Here is a 20,122-nt window from a genome sequence, read left to right as displayed (position 1 = left end):
AAGTGAAAAGGTTTGCAACAGTGAGGCTTCACATCATCTGGGCTCAAACTTAATTTAATTCTTGAAACATTTACACAAAGTCAATATTTCTATCAATAGGATGTTCTTTAGGCATTTGTCCAGTGGTGATGTTGTGTGCAGTGAGAATCCAAATCCCCCAAGGAGCTGATAAACTGGAGAAACAACCCCGGTGCAAACTGATGTTCTTTTTCTTTTTGGTCCACTCCTTTTTACAGAAACTCTTTCTTCTGTTTATTGGCTGCTATCTGGCAGCTCAAAGCTTCAGTTCCCTCTACAGATTTTCTACAAGACTGAGGTCTGCAGACTGGTACATGGCCCCGTCAGTTGGCCCCCTTAATGTGGTAAAGTTGTGATATTCCTCTAGCAGAAAACCATCCCCAAAGCATAATGTTTCCACCTCCATACTTGACTGTGGGGATCGTGTTTGGGGTCATACTCTTTCTCCAAACACAGCAGGCTAAGTTGTTGCCAGGGAGCTCAATTTTGGTTTCATCTGACATCAACACTTTCTCCCGAGCCTTCTCTGAATAATTTAGATGTCTCCTGGCAATCTTGAGATGGGCCTGTGCATGTGCCTTTTTGAGCAGGGGGACCTTGCGAGATTTCAGTCCATTTCAGCATAGTGTGTTACCAACGGTGATCTCGTTGACTGTGGTCCCCCCAACCTTCAGATCATTAACAAACTCCTCCTCAGGGCGATTGATGGTCATTTTATATTTTGTCCATTTCTGAATAATCGCACCAACCATTGTCACCATCTCACAATGTTTCTTGACGATGGTCGTGTAGCCCATTCCAGATTTTTGCATGTCTACAAACTTGTCCCTGATTTTCTTTGACAGCTCTGGTCTTTCTCCTGGTGGTGATTGATTGATTCTGTGGACAGGTGTGTTTTATGCAAATAAAAAGTTAAGCTCACGGGTGCCTGTAATTGATTGATTGATTGTGCCACATGTGCACACTGCCGGTCTGTGATGCCAGAATTGGGTTGTGGGGGTTTAAATACACATGGCAGCACGGTGGCATGGTGGTTAGCACTGCTGCCGCACAGCAAGAAGGTCCTGAGTTCAATTACACCATCAGGCCGAAGGCTTTCTGTGTGGAGTTTGCATGTTCTCCCCATTTTTGCGTGGGTTCCCTCCAGGTACTCTGGATTCCTCCCACTGTTCAAAGACATGCAGTTGGTGTGGATAGGTTAATTGATTAGTCTAAATGGCCCATAGGTGTGAATGTGAGCGCGAATGGTTGTCTGTCTCTGTGTGTTAACCCTGCGACAGACTGGCAGCCTGTCCAGGGTGTACCCCGCCTCTCACCTTATAACAGCTGGGATAGGCTCCAGCGCCCCCCGCGACCCTGAAAAGGACAAGCGGAAGCAAATGGATAGATGGGTTTAAATACTTATTTCATTCAATAACGTGCAAATCAATTTAGAACGTTGATGTAATGTGTTTTACCCAATGAAAATGAAACTACCATAAAAACCAGAGACTGTTCATTTCTTTGTCATTTCTCTAAGTGAGAAAACTTACAAATTCAGAAGGGGATCGCGTATAATTATTTCCCCACTTTAATAGTGAATTGGTAATGTTCCTTTTAAGCAGGAGTTGGTGTGTTTAAATCACAGGCACTCCAAGATGTTCCTGATTATTAACCATACAAGAAGTTAGATTATTTAATAAATGGAGAGTTTGGGAGAACATGACTAAATCAGAATAGTTAGCTTAGAATTTAATTTAATAATGCACTTTTATTGAATTTTTTTCTTAATCTGGCACATCATTCACTCTTCTTTTTTGTGGAACATTGTGGTTTGCTGTACTTGCTGTTTAATTATTGTGTGTTGCCTTGTGGTTCCTTTGGAAGTGGCTAGAGTAACTGCGTTGTGAATAATGCTGCTGTAATCTAAAAAATGAAAATCCTGCCTCTTTATATGCCACTACATCCTGCCTGGATTACCCAAACCTCATCAGTAAGAGTCAAAGAGGAAGTACTTGTTCTTGTGTCCCACCCTCCCCCGACCCCCACCCCCAACACAGCCAATTACAGGCCTCTGTTGCTGCAGTCGAAACCTCATGCCAAGTTTGATGCTGTCTTATTGCAACACAAACTTTGCGACTGAGAGAAATGAAGGACAGTGATGCATGCTGAGGAAAAAAATGCCCCGTGAGGAGTTTAAAAAACCCCCAGAAAAGTGTGAAACATGAAAGGCTCACAAAAAGTGTAAGAAAGTGAAAAAGCTGCACATTCTGTGTGAAGGTGCTGATCGAGCATCAGCACCTACAGCAGGGGTCGCCTGTGGGCAGTCACTGCAAACTTCTCAAAAAACACACACAAGTCAAATTTCTCAGCAAATTTGACTTTTCCTTATAATAAAACTACATTAAACTACATTCGCAGCATACTCCCCCGAAAATTATTTCAGGCTGTATCACACTGCTTGCAGTTGTCCATAACAACCATAACCTAAAAGAACTTGGTGATTATATCATATTTGTCATTAAAAGGGTGCAGAAACTGTACATATGTCTTGTTTATGTTCTGTTAAGTATGTAAGTGGAATAAACAGTGAAAGAGGACAGATAGCAATGAAAATAGGTGCACTGATGTTTCCATCATATTTACATGAACATAAAATGCTTGTTTGCACACTGGTGGAGATTACAGGGCTCTCCAGCAGTGTAAATATTGTTTACTCAGTATTTTGTTTGTCATAATGGAAGAAAAGGCCTTCCCCTTTGCACCATCATAATTGCTACTAGAAGGTGCTTGAGCACAAATACAGTATTTTGGGGCTCAAATAAAGGCTAAAGGTTGTTTAACAATAAAATATAAATATATTTTTGTAATAAGCTGCTGGACAAACAATCTAGCATGATTTTTCTCTATGCGAGGACGACCTCCATCTACTCTGATAACTACTTTAAGTTCTTGAAGTGGAAAAAGATTATATTTACAAGCCTGAGCTTGCAAAATATGGCCTACAATAAAAAACAACAACAAATACAGCCACAGAGCCTGTATAATGCCATGCAGGTTGTCTATAACTGTGGACACTCAAAGCAAACCTTTCCACTATAGCCACGTTTCACTCTGGTCTCTGGTGTCCCTTGGGTTTACAAATTGCTTTCAGTGTTTCTTCTTCTCTGATGGATTTGTCCCTGTGGCATTGTTACATCACTGGTGTGAAATGGGAGCTCTGGAATGGAAGCTTTCAAAATGGTGATGGACTGAACTCGAAACCAAGTGTGTTTGAGACAGAAACACTTTGTAAGTGAAAGATGAACAAACACCTGAACTGAATGCAGGTCACGATCAATGGCATTTTTTCTTTTTCAGGACAAAGGACGGCTTTCCCTGTATTGGTTATAATAAATTGATATGACTTCACCGTCTGCTAGGTTTTTCTGACCCATCCCTGCTTAGTGTTCACTCCTGTCAGAGGGAGTGTAGTCTTTCTGAGCTCTGAGGCTCATTAACACACCATTTCACTCAAGGGAATTCACTGGAACCACAGCAGTCCATATTGATCCCAGTCCAGAACAACTGAAATATAAATGAAGGGTTTTCATTGTGTGGACTCCTTTGTGCAACCGTGGCTCACCACTATCCAACAGTGTGTGCAGAGTTTCCTTTACTTACTGTCAGTATTTACACAGTAACACCACAGAAAGGACATTTGAATTTACTTTGTTGTTTTAAGCACCTAGAGAGAAAACAGTGCTTAATTCATTGACTAACCTCAACTGCTTCCCGAGGACACGCTGCATCCACTCACTGTCTGAACCTGTATTCCCTGTTGGAATAATCCACAGGCACATTATACATGATTAAACAATTTTCACTGGGAAAAAACAATCCCTAATTACATCACAGAGAGAGTGAGAGCGAGAGTGAAATTTGAATTTGTGTTTAGATGATTTGGCAACATGGTTCATCTAACATTTATGCCAATAAAGAGGATTATTGAAATGAATCAGGGACGAGACAGAGGCACAAAGACGGAAAGGTAAAAATGGACAGGGTGAAAAATCACAAAGAAGGGAGAATATATCTCTCGATATTCTGTTACTACAGTTGCATGCGAGTCGTATAAACACTGCAGTTTTATGGATTTGTGCTTATGATTGAGTCTTTGATTCTAGACAGAATGTGGTGATTTTGTGTCACTTCTTCATTGTGCTTTCTTCTGCCAATTTGATAGCCTTTATCCAGCTGTTCTACTATGCTAAGGCTGCCAAAAAGCTTTCATGCTATTGTCCAAGTGGCTATAGCTACTCTTGTGTCTTTCACACTTTTCTTTCAAGTGCTTTAAGTACCATAAACCCACAGTGGTTGACACAGCAAACACAGAAAGCAAAGGACGCATTGCTCACCCCATATCCAGTTAGCCAACTCTGCTTGTTATATAGCATACTGAAGAATTTCTCTTTTTCATCACATAACGTACATAAAAAAACATGAAAGTCAGATACTGAAATGTAAAAATCTGGAATAAAACAGATGTGACAGGTGAAGTTGAGAAACTCAACATAAAACAAAAGAAAAAGATGAAACTTGCAACATAGAAGCAACACAGAACTCAGTGGACAATTTAAAGGCAAAAAATATGAGAAGGATGATAAAAAACAAAAATCAAGATTCAATTTGACATGAAGAGTCAGGTGTGATGCTATTTTATACTTGCCTTTTTATGGAACAAAGGAAATCGAAGCTGATCAGCTTGTTTTACCAGTTGTGTTATTGTGAATTAAGAAAGCAATTGATAAAGCTATTGATAACTTAGCTTTAAATGATATCATTAGTCTGATGCAAATAGCTTCATATTTGCACATTTCTCCTTTCAAAATGAAAGTCTTAAAATTTTTTTGTTGTTAGTGTAATCATATTTTCCATATGTTGTGTTAAAATCTGTGCATGTTTAACATTTTATTAAAGCTAAGTTTAGAAATTTAAAGATACTTTTTGTAATCACCCCTATAGATTTGAACTAAAACGTTTACCACCAGGGGGAAGCATTTTACCGGTGGGTGTGTTAAAATATATTTTTGGTATACTGCTGTTCTTATTTCTTTTTAGCTTTGTCACCTTTTCCTCAAGATTAGCCACCAATGTTAACACAAAGGCTTACTGACTAGCTTGGTTGACCCATCTCATGGGACAATTTGGTACTAATAATATTATTATGGTATTATAATCTCATTTGATAAAATCCTAAACATTTACATAAATTAATTGTTAACACGAGGTAATGGTGGCCGTTTCTTAAAATTCTGTTCATAATAATATAAAACTGAATGAATTAGCTTTGAACACAAGAATTCCAGTTTCCAATGGGTACCTTTAACTTACTCTGTGCTCTTTTGCATGCCAGTGAAATTGATTTTACACCTCATGTTACATATTATTAATGTGGCATAAGAGAGAGAGAGAGTCAGGTGGATCAGTGGAGAGAGCAAGAGAGAGAACGGGAAAGGTAGAGCGACATAGTGTCAGCAGAGGGAGTGGAAGAGAGAGAGAAAGTCGCCATTACTGCCTGGCTGTGCTGCTGAGAGGGGAGGGAGCATACAGAGCCAGGTTTCGGCTTTCAACGCATACCACACTAACAGCACCAAAATACACTAAAATACGGGCTAACCGGGCTTGTAGGACTACAGTGGACTACACCTTCAACTAAAACTGACTTCGGATTTTGGGGAAGTCGCCAGTGACCACGGATTGTGGATTGTGAAAAGAGTTTTGATTGCCTTTTAATGTGGGAATGCTTTCTCCTCTTCTCCGTGGTATGTGGATCTGGGAGCGACCATGTTATTAGGTGGGTAGGGGAATGTATTTGGACTGGGATTGGTACTTCATTAGCTAAACTAGCACTCCTTTTTTGTGGGTGAAGGGTGCCCGCACCACTGCGCCATCCCGAGTCAAAAGAACCTGGGATGGGGACGTGAGACGGGCTTGTTAAATCAGCCAAGGTTGTAATTTTAATAAGTCTTCCCAATGTGAGGCTGTTGCTAACATTAGCCACTAGCTAACTCATCCTCCTGGCATGCTAGGCTAACAGTGTTCGGCTAATGCTAGCTTGTAGGATTGGGAAAGGTGGGTTTTTCCTCTCCTGGAGCAGTATCAGGGCCAAGGCAGGCCGAGCCGGGTATCGCCTTTTCTCTCTAGGGTAGATACATAACCGCCCTATCAGTTCCCGGGGCTCCCAGCATTAGCCTCGAAGGATTGACGCATTAACTTAATATAAAGGTCTGCTGGTTTTAATTCCAGCATAACTAATTCACGTTAACTCCTCTAACTCACTCTCACTCCTCTTTTCTAGACTACTTTGATGTTTTATGTGATACCCACCCGTTTTCAGTTGGCTTTATAACACTGTTACACATATGTTAAAGCAGAAAATTTGAAGTAATCACGGAGTAGGGAAAAAATCGCAGCTGTCGTCTGAGTTTATAGCCTTCACGCCCGCCTCGCATTAATAGGTCGTTTAATTGTTTTTGAGTGCTTTTGGAAGTTGCTGGATTTTCTGCGTTAATGTCCTGCTAACATTAGCTCGAGGGGACGGAGGGCTGAGTGGAGGGTCACATCCAGGAGTGCCGCTGGGCAGATTATTGAATTTTCCCGACATTAACGAGGGTGTGTTTACACATACACACCCTTAACGTCTCAGCGGTGCTGAAGAGTTGTAACCACATATGTCATTAGGTGCTTTTTAACGCCTTTCCCCCCTTCGGTGCCTCACAATACGCAGGCAGGTCAGTGGGTTTGTCCTGCTGCAGCAGCTCTGCATGCCATTTGCATCGACTCAGGCTGCTGCTTCTCCCTTTGCCCCTTTCCCAAACTCTCATTAAAGGGGCAGTCCGGCTTTTATCCAAGACCCCATCATAATGCTTCCTCCCTTTTTTGCAGACCTCGCTGCAAAAAAAAAACTGCCCTAATGCTGAGTTACAGAGATTTTTCTTTATTTTTAAAAGCATCAGTTATTAGTGGGACCCATTTGTGTTGATAATGGCAATTAGGTTCTTTGTTGTTTCCACTTAGAATGTGCTACTGTGTCTTTTCAGTGTCCATAAAACCATAAGGGTTCACTAAATGATGTGATGGGGCTCTTATGTCCATCACTGTCGTCTGTGTCAGTGTGTTTCAGGTTTTTCTCTTCAGCTTTTTCTCTTAGATGGCCTTTTTGGAGAAAAGCTAACGATCCGGTTATTAACAGTGGTCTGAAAAGTCAAATAAATCCTAGTCTTTCCTTAGAAGATATCAAAATAATATATGTATTGTGTCATAGTGTGAAACCTGTAGGGATTTGGTAGAAAGAATGGTAAAGTGGAGTTCCCGTCTTTATCATTTTAACATTTCCTTTTCTGTTAGAATTGATATTCATGGATAGGCTAGTCTGGAAGGGTTTGCAGTTTTGTCTGCATTGCTCCCAGGAAAAAATGGATATTGGTATTGGCATTATGCTAATATACTGGCAAATATTCATAGCTAGCATTGGCTTCTACAGACTGCATAAAGGCACTAGCACTGACAAGCCCTGCGAGTGATGAGGGGGGGGGGGGGGGGGGGGGTGATTGTGTCATTTGGCCTATAAACTGTTGTTCTTACATCATTCATACCCCCAGGGAGGGGGAAGTCAGATGAGTGACGCCCAGGTTCAGGTCTGTACCTGACTTTGGAGGAGGGTGACACACAGTTTTTAAAGAATGAGCGTCTTACAAGGAAGGCACTTTACGGGAAACACCACTGCATACTCTGACACTTGGAGTCAAATTTTTAGATTTTGATCAGTGTCACAGTGACGAGTTTCCTTTTGATACTGATTATTTCTGGATGTGGTAGATCTTTTGTAGCATTCTGTGGTGGACGTTATGCGCCTAATAAATTGGTGCTTTATATCAACTGTAGTTCTTCTGATGATGGCAGATGATGAATGGTTTTAAAAAGTTGAAATTCAGAAATTCTGGGAGTTAGGCTGTAGCAGTAAACTAGTCCTTAGTGTGGAGGACAAGATTCAATACTTGGGGGAGTCAGTTCCTCCTCTAACAGGGAGCTCACGCTACCTTTTAGGAAGTGGTTTCTGTTTTGCTTCTGAGTTCTGATTCTTCACTTCTTGTGGGAGGAGAGCTGTCTGTACCCAGGTCAGAAGAAACTAGTTGTGCCTCATTTTAAATGATTGGCACACCCTTCTCTGGTATAGCACCACAGACTTAGGATGGAATAATAATACTAAATAAATAAAGCAATAAAAAGTTTAATTCTACTGACAAATTCCAGCCAGTGTAGCTTTAAAAGGTTTATCATCATTGGCAGTGTGTTCTGCTGTGTTTCAGGGCTTAACAGCATTTAGTCATCTCTAAAACCAGCTTGCCAAGTGATACCTTAATCCACCCCCTGCAGCCTCACAGTGAATGGACTAATCATGATGCACACGGCTACTTTTAGCTATTAGTGCAGCATAAATGCAGTTTAGGCTCTAGTGTTGGCTGTTTGCAATAATAAAACCATCACCCGCCCCTTCTGGTTGTCTTCAGTGTGAAGCTAATTGCCCATTACTGCCACTGTTTCTCATGTGTGGCACTTATTCATTCATATTGACCTTGTGGATTGACAACTTTGATATCATCTGAAATTAATGCAAAGCAGATGCTGGAATTTGGGTGACAGATCTCAAACACTGAGGTGCCAGGAATGTAGCATTGCAGTGATTAATTTTCAAATCCACACGAGTAGATTTTGCAGTTTGTAACTGATTGTTTAAGTTAGTAACCAGGTGAAGATTCCATATGTATTCCTGGGTGGAGTGTCATCAGTCAGTAGATGGCCGTAGTTTGATGTTTATTGTCATTTCTATATTTAGGCTTGTTTTGGCTGCTGGGGAGACAAACTGGATATAGCCTATGATCAGTCAGTTAATGTGGCACTAAAAGCAGGATCAGCAATAAGTCAGTTAGAAAGACAGGAAAAAAATACATAGAATAATTATAATTTCTGCCTTCAAAATATCTATAAGCTCGTATATACTTCTATCTGACTGCTACTACAGTCAGGTGTGGCACAGTAGCATGTTGTAGCATATAGTACATAGGTTTGTAAACCTGACAGACTATCTGGGTGGTTTTGAGATATAAAGACCATGCAGTTTAAAGCACATTTTCTATCATTAAGCCAGTTTCTTCCAGTTTATGCTTAAGTTTGGTTTGTAAGTTAGGTTTGGCTTGTAGTCTATCCAAAAAGGATTCTTGGAAGGTGAGCCTTTTAAAATCTTTTTTGTCATTTGACATGAGCCAGTTTACAGCCATGTCCCCTCCTTTTTTTAATGTCTTTGTTTCTGCTGAGCCCTGTGTACACTCCCATCCCACAGGTGACATCATCACCTTGGTCTCTGTGAAGAGTCAGGGGAAACCTCGTCATTTTATGTCAGCAAACCAGATTTCTGCTCTGGTGCAGTTTCTCAGGCTCAGCATGCCGTCGTTCTGCATGTAGAAATTCCAGCACACGCAGGCAGATTCACTGACTGATTGCAACTGTTCTGTAAAAACAACAGTGACTCTAATTGTCTCTGCAGCTATCACTTATCAGCCTCGAGTAAGGTCATGGAAGGTTTCAGCTGTATTTGACCGTGTTAATTTAGATAATATTTACAGAAAGATTGCCCGGTCAATCACATGTAGGCATTTTCTGTTTATTCAATCAGGAATTGCTGATTATCCTGATTGTCGACAGTGAAATGTTTAGTTTCACTTGCTTGTTAATGCTGCTAGTCAAATAGTCAACAGTTATAATCAGGATTAATAGTCAGAACCGGAATATCAGGCAAAATCTATTGTGACAACAGCAAGCAAAGTAATCAGGATTATACATTTACTCTTAATTATGCAAGGCTGGTTTGTGCTGGTAATGGTAACAAATCTGAGAACTGATTTATTTTCTGTTTCTTTCTCAGAGTAAAGTAAATCATTTCTAGGTCAGTGGCTATCAAAGGGCTGGAGTTGCATGCCATTTTTATTCTGCCTCGGCACAAATTGGTTGAAAGCACTTATTTTTCTCAGCAACGGGAAGAGTGACATTGCTGAGCCCTCCGTGACTGTACTACTCTCCCTCTCTTATATAAATGTTGCTGTCACACTTTGGTTGTTGTCTTCCTAGAATGCCATTTTGATATTGCAGTTTTGATAACAAAGTTTTCCCTTTTTCACTTTCAAAATTGTTGTAGGCCTTTGCATCACATTTTTACATTATAAACCTATTGTAGTAGGGTTTTTAAACCAGTGTAGTTTATTATTTACACATAAAAGGGCTGACTAAAACCTCCTCAAACCCACGAGTGAGCTTTTTTTCCCTATTCAAATATGATAAAATGTATTTTACCTCATTTTTTGTTAACACAATCTAATTTTAGATGAACATGTATGATTTTCTTTTATTGCTTCACAATTTACATGTCCATGTGTGTTCCAGAGCATGATGTAGACAAATAGAAGCTGATTATATTTTTTATAGTAAGTACAACAGAAGGCTGAAAATGTGGATTTGTTTGATTTGCTTGTATCTTCTCCTAATTTTGAATTCCATATCTTGCAGGCAGGTGATAAAAGGAGCCGTGGGCTGCTCTATCCCAGCTTGAATAAGATCCAGGATAGAAACCGAGATATATACGGAGAAGAGCATTCACTGGAACCAGGGAAAATGAAAATGAATGCATCTCTGTATCACTGACAAGCAGACCTGGGATGATATCATGACCTTTTCTTCCTGAGAGTAACTAGTTTAGCAATGAGTGGGGGGATATAATGGCCAAGAACAAGGATGCACGCCCCCCAACATTCGCCGTCAGCGTGGTTGGCCTCTCGGGGACGGAGAAAGAGAAGGGAAATTGTGGCGTGGGGAAGTCCTGCCTATGCAACCGATATGTGCGTCCAGATGCAGACAACTACTACTCGGAGCACACCTCGGTGCTCAGCACGATAGACTTTGGTGGTCGTGTAGTTAACAACGACCACTTCTTGTACTGGGGAGAGGTGTCGCATCGAGGGGATGAGGGATTGGACTATAAAATCCAAATCATTGAACAAACGGAGTTCATCGATGACCAGACGTTTCTTCCGCATCGGAGTACGAACTTGCAGCCATACACAAAGCGGGCAGCAGCAACCAAGCTCCAGTCAGCAGAGAAGCTTATGTACATCTGCACAGACCAGCTGGGCTTGGAGCAGGACTTTGATCAGAAGCAAATGCCTGATGGGAAGCTAAACATCGATGCCTTTTTGTTGTGCATTGATGTTAGTAAGGGTTGCAACAGGAAGTTTGATGACCAAATGAAATTTGTCAATAGCCTTTACTCTCAAATTGTCAAGTCAAAGAAGCCTATTGTTGTTGCTGCCACGAAATGTGATGAGTGTGTAGACCAGTACCTGAGGGACCTGCAGGGCTTTGTTGCCAGTAAGAAGAACCTGATGCTAATTGAAACGTCAGCACGCTCCAATGTCAACACAGAGCTTTGCTTCAACGCCCTAATCCAGCAGCTGGATAAAACAAGAGGGAAGCCAAAAACTGTGCCATACCTGGAGGCCTATAAAATCCAACGTCAGCTTGTTGCCTCAGCAACAGATAGATTTGAGAAATTGATGGTACACTCAGTTAGAGATTATCACATCACTTGGAAAACTGTGATGAATAATCTAAAGGGGCAGTCTGACTATTATGAGTTCATTACCTTGGAGGGCACCAAGAAGGCCCGCAACATGTTCACAAAGCACATTGCACAACTGAAACAGGAGCACATTAAGAGGAGAAGGGAGGAGTATCTGACGACGCTACCGAAAACCCTTAACAACATCCTCAATAACCTGGACGAGATTGAACACCTTTCATGGCCCGAGGCACAGAGTGTGATCCGGAACAGGTCTGATTTCCAGTACTGGTTTGTGATACTGGAAAATACACCGTGGGACGAGACGGACCATATTGATAACAGTGACCGTAGGATACCCTTTGACCTTCTTGATACACCGGACGGTGAGAGAATTTACCATAATCACGTCCAGCATCTTCTGTCTGAGAAGAGGAGGGGGGAAATGAAAGAGAGGTTCAAGAAGACATTGGAGAGGGTTCATTTTATCACTCCAGGGCAGCCTTGGGAGGAAGTCATGTGCTTTGTCATGGAGGATGAGGCCTACAAGTACATCACGGAATCAGATAGGAGGGATGTTTACTGTAGGCACCAGCAGGAAATAGTTGAAAGGGCTAAAGAGGATTTTCAGGAAATGCTTTTCGAGCACGCCGAGTTATTCTATGACTTGGACCTGAATGCAACCCCCAGCTGTGACAAGATGAGTGAAATTCACAGTGTGCTGAATGAGGAGCCCAGATACAGAGCACTGCAGAAACTTGCCCCAGATAGAGAGTCGCTCCTCCTCAAACACATTGGGTTTGTTTATCATCCCACTAAGGAGACATGCCTGAGCGGGCAGAACTGTGTGGATCTGAAAGTGGAGCAAGTTTTAGCAAACAGGCTGGTACAGCTCGACCACGGACGCTCTAATCTTTACTATAACAGTGCCAACGTCGATAAAATAAACCTCTGCCTCCTGGGAAAGGAGGGTCTCTCACAGGACCTAGCCAATGAGATCCGAGCTCAGTCTACAGACGATGAGTACACTCTAGATGGTAAAATCTATGAACTGGAGCTTCTTCCTGTGGACGTCAACTCCACTTTGCTCTTCAGCCACACATGGGTCACCACTTTTAAGCCACACGGCTGCTTTTGTGTGTTCAACTCAATAGAGTCGCTTAACTCTATTGGCGATTGCATAGGCAGGATAAGGGCGGAGATAGCACAGAGTCGGCGAGATAGATTTGCTCAGCCGCTCCCTTTTATTCTCATCCTGGCAAATCAGAGAGACAGTGTTTGTAAAAACATACCCATCTTGAGGCACCAGGGTCAGCAGCTGGCAAACAAATTGCAGTGCACCTTTGTCGACATCCCCTCCGGAGCCTTTCCTCGCAAATTCACTGAGTTCCAAATTAAGCAGGGTCTCAGAGCAGTGCTGGAGGGGCTAAAGCATAGCTTTGAGGTCTTGGCCCCACTGCCATGTATCAAAGACATGTCAGAGATGGACCTTAGAATAGTCATGTGCGCCATGTGCTGGGATCCCTTCAGCGTTGACCTCATCCTCTCGCCGTTTCTAGACTCGCATTGCTGTAGCGCTGGACAGCCTGGTCAGAGCAACACACTGATACTGGATAAGATCATAGGGGACAGCAGAAGGAGGATCCAGGTCACCGTCCTCTCCTACCACTCTGCCATTGGTGTTCGTAAAGATGAACTAGTGCATGGCTACATTTTGGTCTACTCTGCCAAACGCAAAGCTTCCATGGCGACCCTGCGAGCCTTCCTGGCAGAAGTCCAGGATGTAATCCCCGTGCAGATGGTGGCAATCACAGACAGCCAGGCGGATTTCTTTGAGAATGATGCCATCAAGGAGTTGATGACCGAGGGGGAGCACATTGCCACAGAGATTGCTGCCAAGTTTACGGCCCTCTACTCGCTGTCCCAGTATCATCGACAGACTGAGGTTTTCACCCCTTTTTTCAATGAAGTGCTAGAGAAGAAGCCTAACATTGAGAGCTGCTTCCTGTTTGACAGCTCGTCACGTGAGTGCACCACAGGAGCCAGTGAGGATGTCTTTCCCACCTCTCCCCATAGCCACTCCCCAGCTTACAACACTTACTACCCAGAGTCCGACGATGACAATGAGGCCCCTCCACCTTATAGTCCAATAGGCGATGATGTTCAGCTTCTCCCCACACCCAGTGAGCGGGCTAAATACAGGATCGACCTCGAGGGCAATGAGTACCCAGTCCATAGCACACCTGTCGGAGACCATGAACGCAACCACAAAGTGCCTCCACCCGTCCGGCCCAAACCAGTGCTCCCCAGGCCTAATGTTAAAAAGCTGGACCCCAACCTGCTCAAAACCATTGAAGCTGGTATGCGAAGTAATCGAAGAATGCCACGTGCCCCAGTGATGCACACTGAAGATGTGGAGCCATCAGACAACTATGCAGACCCTGTGGACACCCTGCTTAGACCCAGGGGCTTCCACAATGATGACATATATGCTGTGCCTGAAGATGCACACAACCGCCTGATCAAAATAAAGAACTCTTTTGGTGGGTTACACATTCTCCACGGAGGAGGAGAGGAAGAGAATGGGTTTGATCGGAAATCCCAGGCTGCAAGGCGGCCATCAAAATATAAAGATCGCTCAAAAATCCTTTTCAGCAAGACGAAAGCCTACCAAAGACGATTCCACTCGGACAGTGATGGAGAGGAGACTGGCCCGGCCACTCAGAAAAAGAAAAACAGAAGAGCCCATCGGGGCAGCGAGGAGGACCCGCTGCTCTCTCCTGTCGACCCTTGGAAGGGTGGGATTGATAATCCTGCAATCACCTCCGACCCAGAGCAGGAGGACAAGAAGCTGAAAAAGAAGAAGACGCCCAAGACGCCAAAAGAATCCAAGAAGGTGAGACTTGTCTGTTATGATAGATTGACTTTTGAAGAATCACATTTATTTTGTTTCCTTTTTTTTTGGAAATAAGATGCTTTGAAAATGCTTTACAGAACAGGGAGGTCAAACAAAAGATTTTTTTTCTGTCTGAGAATGAGTGAAATAGCATTTTATTGCACTGAAAATGGGAGAGAGCGAGAGACTGATAGAGTGCATGGGTAAATGAGCACAGAAAAGACTGCATATAGTAAGGGGTGAGCAGATGTGTGTGGGTGTGAGCGAATTTTGTTGGCCTGAGACTCATCTGGAGAACAAACTAATTTGATAATTTATTGATTGGCCCCATTGCTAAAGTAGTTTATGAGCCTCCACACCTTGCAGGCCCTAGACAAGCAATAAAGGTGCTTGATAAAAGACACACTGTTAAAGACAGTTGGTGTCTGTATAATTTCAGAGCAAAGACTGTGTCTTTGACAGCTCTTTAAAGGCTTGCCTGAAACTTCTGACGACATCCAGACATGGTGTGTTCCCTAGAACCAAGAAGAAAATGCTTTGTGCACATTATTACTGTTAGAGCAACATTTTATTGTGGTGAAAAGCTGAAAATTTTAAAATCACGCATGCACAAATCAAACAGTCGTGTTTAAAATGAAGTTAAAAGCATGCATTAGTATGCAATGCATGCTCACGCCCACACATGAACAGACTTCAGTATATAAATTCCTAGTTAATTACTTACAGGTATAGTGCTATTTGTGATATATTACAGGCGGGAAATGGAGGTACTGTTAATGTCATTTTGTGTTCCAAAGTAAATTTTAGGTGATCAGAGTGGATAAATATTCTGCAGACATGTTTGAGAACTGTTAAAACAAACATTGTCATTTAAAAAAATTCTTAAGCAGGGACATCTGCTTTTGATTGAAGAGGTTTGTAGTCTTGAAAAGAAGGCAACTCAGGGCTCTAGACTAACTTTTTGCCATGGTTGCACTGGTGCGCCTAAAAATAAAATTTAGGCGCACCAGCACAAAATTTAGGCGTACAAGCACAAAAGTTAAGCGTACCCAAATTTTTTAACTGCATTACTTAACAGCGCAGTTTTACATGTTCACGTTTTTTTGATTTGTAAATGATTAACTAACAACCTTTCAAAATGATTAACTTGACACCCCCTTTGCTGCCCAAATTAACAGCAGCTCCATCAGCCCCCATAGCAATGATTTTATCCAACCAGTTACTGCACTGGTCCCCAAGAGCAGCAAATGCTTTCTTTGAGGCAGCATAAATTCCTAAACAAATAAAAAAAAATACCATTTACTTATCAGATCAAGAGTTTACAATGCAGTCTTTTTCAGTTTGAGTTTCTATATTCATGTATTATTGCTATGTTTAATTTTTAATGATAAGAATATGCTAGATATGGTTAATTCAGTAACACGACGTAATATTATTAATCATATAATAATAATAATGGATACTTTATTGATCCCCATGGGGAAATTACTTGTTTTTCTCTGCATTTGACCCATTCACTCAGTGAAGCAGTGGGCAGCCCACTAAGCAGGAGCCCGGGGAGCAGTGTGTAGGGACGGTACCTTGCTCAGGGGTACCTCAGGGTAGCCGTTAAGTGGATTCGAACCGCCGACCTTCCGATCATGGGGCGACCACTTTACCTACTGAGCTATCCCTGCCCCAGGGATATACATAGGCTACGTGACATGACATGGCTTACCTTGGGCATGGGCATGCTGGACCTCAATGTGTCCAATCAGTATATTCGCTGGTCTTCCTTTTTGCAAGATACGAGCGTACACAATGACACATTCTTTTGTGGCGATGTCTGTGTCTCCATCGATCAGGAAGGCCATGTATGTACTGTTCGCAATTTCCACTGAGGTCTTTTTTTTTCAGTGTGTCAGCGATTACGCCTATAAACTGGGCGCACGCAACATCATTGCTGTATGTGGGGTTTATGTCCAAGCCATTTTTCTTGTGAAGAGTTATTTCTGACTTGAACTTAGTAAACGGAACTTCTTCTTTTGCAATATTGTAGGCGATGTTAAACTTAATGATCATCTCGGCCTCCTCCGATGACCTGTTTACTCCTGCCTGCCGCTGAAAGGCAGTGGGGAGCAGGGACATTTTGGCAGAGCATTTATCGCGGCATATAAGGTGTCTTCTCGATGCTGTATGCTTTTTCAGCGTTTCAATTCGAAACGTATTAGCAACAGTGACAAATGCTGTGTTGCCGGCCATGGTCTTTCCACACTCGCGACAATAAATGCAGTGCATCATATTGTCAGCTTGGCTGTATCTTAGCCAGGGAAACTGGTCAAGCCACTCGATTCGAAATTTATACATTTTCTCACTTTTACTTTCAGTGGACTCCGGCTGGGAGTCGATCGTATGTGGCTCATTTTCTGATGCCGTCTCCGGACCAGTGTTTGACAAAAACGGAGAGCGCTGGCTCAGAATTTTGGACTGATCAGGCCTTAACTTAACGAAAAAGTTATCAATTGTTCTTTTCATATTTTCTCAATACCAAATTCATACACTTCTGACCTGGGCTACTCACCCTTCTCTATCTGCCCGCACTTTCAAACGTAAACACAAGTAGGTCTGCAGGAATATCTGGACCACGGCCAATCACAGAGGTCCCCGCCTCTGAGTATCTCTGATTGGTTTAGAACACGACATGGGCATAATGTGTGTCTGTTGTTGAACACACGGAGACTTTCAGGGTTGCTGAAACTTTTTTTCCGAGAAAATACTTGGTTACACCGGTGCGACCAAGTATTTTTTTTACTTGGTCGCACCGGTGCAACCAAGTATTTTTTATTAGTCGCACCATGGAGAAATTTGGTCGCACTCTAGAGCCCTGCAACTGGACTTGTTTAGGGGTTTTTTGGAAGATGTTTCGCCTCTCTTCCCAAGGGACTTCTACATTTTTAGAACATCTAATGGAGATGTTCCAGTAAACCCCTAGTGGGGGCTGTCCTCCTCAAGTTAAACAGCATAGTGTATGTGGTGCGGTGCAGTGAGGAGTGCTCAGACAACTACATATGAGAGACCAAACAGCCACTCCACAAACGCATAGCACATCATAGGAGAGCCACCTCAACAGAACAGCTGTACATGTCTGCTTAAAGGAGAAAGAACACACCTTTGTGTTCACTTTTTGAATAGAGAAAACAGATGGTTTGAAAGAGGGGCAAAGGTGGAAATCTACACCTACTTTTAGCGACCATCACTGAACAGAGGTGGTGGCTTGCGACAGTAGCTATCAATCATCTACAGTGCAGTCCTGTGATGCCTTCCCCTGTGTTGCAACCCCCATTCACACCTTGCCTCAGGTGACCTCAGTGACTCACTTGATGGTGAGGTAGGGCAATGTCTCACAGTTGTTTCACCTGTTGGCTGATAACTTGAATGACCCACACTTTTTTTATTACACCTTGGAAACAAAAACGTCTTGAAACATCTTCAAAAAAAACCTAAAGAAGTTGAGGGTTTTTTTTTTTTCAAGCTCTCAAGACTATTTGCACAGACAAAACACACAAAAATGCTTCAGAGCAAGTCAGCAACCATGGAAGCACAGATCAGATAATAAAGTGCAAATCAGTAGAGGAAGAGCCACCGGCGCTACATGGGCATCATAAAAGGGAATTGTTGGAATATTCAAACCATCTTAAATAATCAGAGAGGAGAGCGAAAGCCAGACCAGGAAGTACAAAACGGAAGGTGTTTAGTCACCATTCTGGCCAATTAGAGTGAATCTCGAACTGCTGTAGGCATGACAACACTTTGAAGAGCAGAAGAGTGTGGGAAATCAAAGCTAACGTTGCACCTTGTTACACATCCCAGCTTCAGTCTGAATGACTTGTTTTGTCTCTTGTTTTTATCTTTGGTGTTCCTTGTCTTCTTCTACATGCTGTCTCCCACTCGAATGCCCTTCATCCCACTAATTTTCTTTCTGATCTATTCCCCGATTACCCTCCTCCTCCTCCACCTTTTCTCCTGTGATAATGTTCTGCCTCCTCTTCACCCTCTCTCCTCCTCCATCTTTGTTGTCCCTGGTGTCTATTTCTCAATTGCCCCTTCATTCCTTTACTGTTTTTTTATGTCATTTTCCCGGTTTTGTTCCTACTGTTTTTCCATTTTATTTTTCCACCCCTTGTCTTCAATCTCTTTTTTAAACCTTTTGTTCACTTCTCCATGTTTTCATTTTCCTCTCTGCTTCCTCTTTTCTTCTATTGAATTCCTCCTCTTTTCTCAACTTGCTCTTATTTATTATCCTCTCTTCTCCCCCATCATTCCTTCCTCACCCACTACTATTTTTTCTATTTATTTATTTTATTTTGCATTCAATTATCTTCATACACCCTGTGATCTTTGCCATCTCATCTCTGTTTTTCATTCTTTTATTTGCTATCTTAGCCGAAATCCTCCAAGCCCCCCAAACCGCTGTACCCACCCACTCGAAGAACCTGGGAGAGCAACTACTTTGGCGTTCCCTTGCAGAACCTAGTAACCCCGGATCGCCCCATCCCACTTTTCATCGAGAAATGTGTCGACTACATAGAGCGCACAGGTGAGTCATGCGTTTTCTCTATTTTTTCTTTCCCTTAATTCCTATAATTCCCTCTGTTCTTTCATTTTCTACCTCTTTTATGTCATTTTGCAATGATATTTTCTTTTTTATTTTATTTTTTGGGTTGTTTTAGAACTCTTGCAAGGCGTGTATGTGTTTTTCAGGCACTGATTTCAAATGAGTAATTGAGCAGGATGAAGCATGGAGAGAATGGGGGAGGTGCAGTGATATATGGTGGGATGTCAGCCAGCCTGCCAGTCAATACAAGTTAACTTAAATTGAATATGCTTTATTGGCGTGGCATTTGATTTCTTGCCAAAGCGCTGCTGGAATGATTACAAATAAGATGGTGAAAGATTACCGAGATCAAAAAACTGATTAAGGAATGGCAGTGGAGAAATGTACACCAGTACGTGCAATCCATTAATTAGCCTTGCTTAAGAAAGGAGAAAAGAAAATGAGATGTTACCGGTAAGAACATGCACGGATAATTGCAGATGTGAAAAATGTTTGATTGCACAGTGACTGGTAGAGTGTGTTTGGGTTATTCAATTTTGTTGTGTCTCAAATAATTGGTGTAACAAAAACAAGGTTAAGTATTTGCCGCTGCTGTAATGTGAAGATGTGCTGCTTTTCATTATATTTACATATCTTTGTTGAGATTAAGTTCGTTGATTAATAGGGAAATGGTTATACTCGTTCATCACTACTTAAAATGGTCATTAGGTTCAACGATAAATAGAAATACTGACTCACTGCAGTCAGTCAGCCTCATGGTCAAAGGTTCATTTTGTTCATTTTGAATCAGTGGAAAATAACTTTTACAAGCCAACTGCTCTCAAAAGCCCCCTTAAAACCTGTCAACTACCCAATCCCAAAAGTCTGTGGTTACATCTGAAGCAGCAGCTGCTAGTGACCGATGGGCTGATCGATGCAAATATCAATAGTATCGATACCGAGGCTGATATTTGATTGAATCAGTACCAGCAGAATAAAATCTATA

The 20,122-nt window shown here is 42.2% G+C and overlaps 1 protein-coding gene across 1 annotated transcript in view; it reads left to right on the top strand.

Moving 5' to 3' along the window:
* The first annotated feature begins 5,557 nt into the window (after window positions 1-5,557).
* arhgap5 (Rho GTPase activating protein 5) overlaps window positions 5,558-20,122 on the top strand; it is a 61,194-nt gene continuing 46,629 nt past the window's right edge. Inside the window, exons 1-3 of the mRNA XM_085342353.1 lie at window positions 5,558-5,833; window positions 10,600-14,543; window positions 18,966-19,119. Of these exons, the coding sequence (XP_085198479.1) occupies window positions 10,809-14,543; window positions 18,966-19,119 (3,889 nt within the window). The 5' untranslated portion in view covers window positions 5,558-5,833; window positions 10,600-10,808. The remainder of the gene's footprint in view (window positions 5,834-10,599; window positions 14,544-18,965; window positions 19,120-20,122) is intronic.

The sequence above is a fragment of the Diplotaxodon limnothrissa genome, linkage group LG19 (genome assembly GCF_057381915.1).
Source record: "Diplotaxodon limnothrissa isolate DT_005_m linkage group LG19, D_limnothrissa_male_GT1.1, whole genome shotgun sequence".
NCBI lineage: Eukaryota > Metazoa > Chordata > Actinopteri > Cichliformes > Cichlidae > Diplotaxodon > Diplotaxodon limnothrissa.
This window is presented reverse-complemented; position numbering and strand designations above follow the sequence as displayed.